Raw genomic sequence first — 2,137 nt, forward strand, 5'->3', positions numbered from 1 at the left:
ACTATGTTAGTAAATATAATGAGAGTATTGAATATTTTTTAAATTTTTTTCATAAACTTAATCTACTTTTTGGTAATTCATAACATTTTTTTGAATCTCAGAGTAGATACCCTTAAATTACTTTAGACTGAAAAGTTTTGAATGAATTGATTTAAAACTGCAGAAAAAGATACGTTTTTACCTTTTTTAGTTAAGTTTTTATGCTTGTACTTATTTAGTTTTACTCCTATAGAAACACCAGCTGAATATTCTATATTTGTGTATATTTTTTAAAAGATAAGTAAACATTTAGCTAGTTATATACTTTTGCAGATTTTTTAAACTATAAAAATGCCAAGTAGAGATGTAATAAGGAATCATGAGAATTCAAGGAGACAAGATTCTCCGAATAAAAGAAGAAGATCACCAAAGAGAAGTCCAGAAAGAAGTGCAAGAAGTTCGGAGCCGAGGAAGCTTGTCGTGTCAAATTTTCCCGCAGACGCAAACCGCACCCAGACCGCAGACGTAAAACAAGCTGTTTCTAACATACTCAAGCAGTTCGGCGGTTGCCAAGTAACCGTGCAGCGCCATCCTGAAACTGAACAGCTGTTAGCTTACTGCACATTCAAGAGCGCGACTGCGGCCCGCAATGCTAAAGCTGAAGGGCAGACGAAAGGAAAGGAGTTCTATGTTGGAGGTAAAACGCTTCACGTTGAGTTTGATGAGATTAAAAATCGCAAAGAGGGATCAAGATCTAGATCTGATCTTTTCAATAGGTCAAACAAAAGAAACTTTAGAAACGGGAGTTACAGGAGAGATATACTTTATGAAGATGATCGTAGGGGGCTTCCTGATAAAATTGAAGAATTGATACCTCCACCAGACATACGTTTTGTAAATCCAAATTTCACTTCGCCAACAGAAGATGCTTTAGCTTCTAGAACTCTTTACATTTCCGGCTTGGAATCCACAATCACTGAGCAAATGTTGATAAAGTTGTTCAAACCGTTCGGGTCTCTGGAAAGCATCGAACTGAAAAACGGCTACTGCTTCATCAAATACAAAAACGTGGACATGGCCTATATGGCCAAGCTGTGCCTCAACAACAAAATGCTGGGGAAAACTCCGATGCAATTAAAGTACGCCAAGCTGAGTTTTACTACAAAAATTTGGGTCGGTGGAATCGAGCGTCACGTGACTAAAGACGATCTATATGCCGAGTTCGACCGGTTCGGAGTCGTGAAGCACATTAACTTCGAAAAAGGAGGCGACTGCGCTTCGATCTTCTCAAAACCGAAGCGGCAGCGTGGGAAGCCGTCAGGCAGATGAAGGGTTATTTGATGGCGGGAACGGGGACGCGGTTGAAAACCGACTTTTTGGACCGGGAGCCGCACGTCAACATGTTCAGGTTAGATAGATCGTCCAGAAGCATGGACAACAACTTTATAAGCAGTCCGCCTGAAACTTTAAAGCTGATGAAGGCCATTCAGAAGGCCGAGATGGATTTCAAATATAACCAGGCCAAAAGCGCGGTCGATTTGAAGGATCTCTGCAGGAGCTTTTTCGCGCCTTTTTGGAGAGGCGGCTTCCGGTTAAAAGGGTATGACTTTCCGGTGGACTTAATTCATCTGAAAGGTGAAAAGAGCGTTTTCAACAAGTGCATTGCTGACTCCGATTGTTCCACTGGTAGAAAGCCTTTGATTGAAGCAACAAAGCAGTTCGATGAAAAAAACTTTTCGAAGGTGATGCAGAGGTTGGAGCTTCCCGACGTCCAAAAAGACTCATGTTTATTACTTGCAGTCCCCGGAATGCCGCAAAACTTGACGAACGTTTCTGATCCCGACTACAACATCAAACCGTTCGAAGGCTACGTCAAATTCTTCACCTACAAAGGACTCAAGACTGCGTGCAAACATTTTTACAAAACGTCTGAAAGCAAGGAGTTGGTTGGATCCATGATCGCGTTTCCCCCTTGTCAGCTTGTAATGGAGGAGCTGGTAAAATTTGGTCCAAATTTGCAGCCTGACAAGTTCTTGTCAGAAACGGAATACATGTTGGTGTACTTTGTAGCTGGACCCGAACATGTATTTTAAATCGAATTCTGTTATTTTTTAATTAGTTTTAAAATAAATGTTTTTTAACTGTTTGATTAGTCTTC

The 2,137-nt window shown here is 40.6% G+C and overlaps 1 protein-coding gene across 1 annotated transcript; it reads left to right on the forward strand.

The window, feature by feature from the left end:
- Positions 1–330: 330 nt before the first annotated feature.
- Positions 331–1,308, forward strand: LOC145832382 (uncharacterized). The gene has a single exon (XM_082939702.1). It carries the CDS (start codon positions 331–333, stop codon positions 1,306–1,308), a length of 978 nt encoding a protein of 325 aa, XP_082795828.1.
- The last annotated feature ends 829 nt before the right edge of the window (positions 1,309–2,137 follow it).

The sequence above is a fragment of the Thalia democratica genome, chromosome 3, assembly GCF_965202585.1.
Source record: "Thalia democratica chromosome 3, ktThaDemo2.hap1.1, whole genome shotgun sequence".
Taxonomy (NCBI): domain Eukaryota; kingdom Metazoa; phylum Chordata; class Thaliacea; order Salpida; family Salpidae; genus Thalia; species Thalia democratica.

Excerpts from the sequence above, each read along its gene's own strand:
- LOC145832382 (XM_082939702.1), top strand. The coding sequence starts at position 331 with ATGCCAAGTAGAGATGTAATAAGGAATCATGAGAATTCAAGGAGACAA.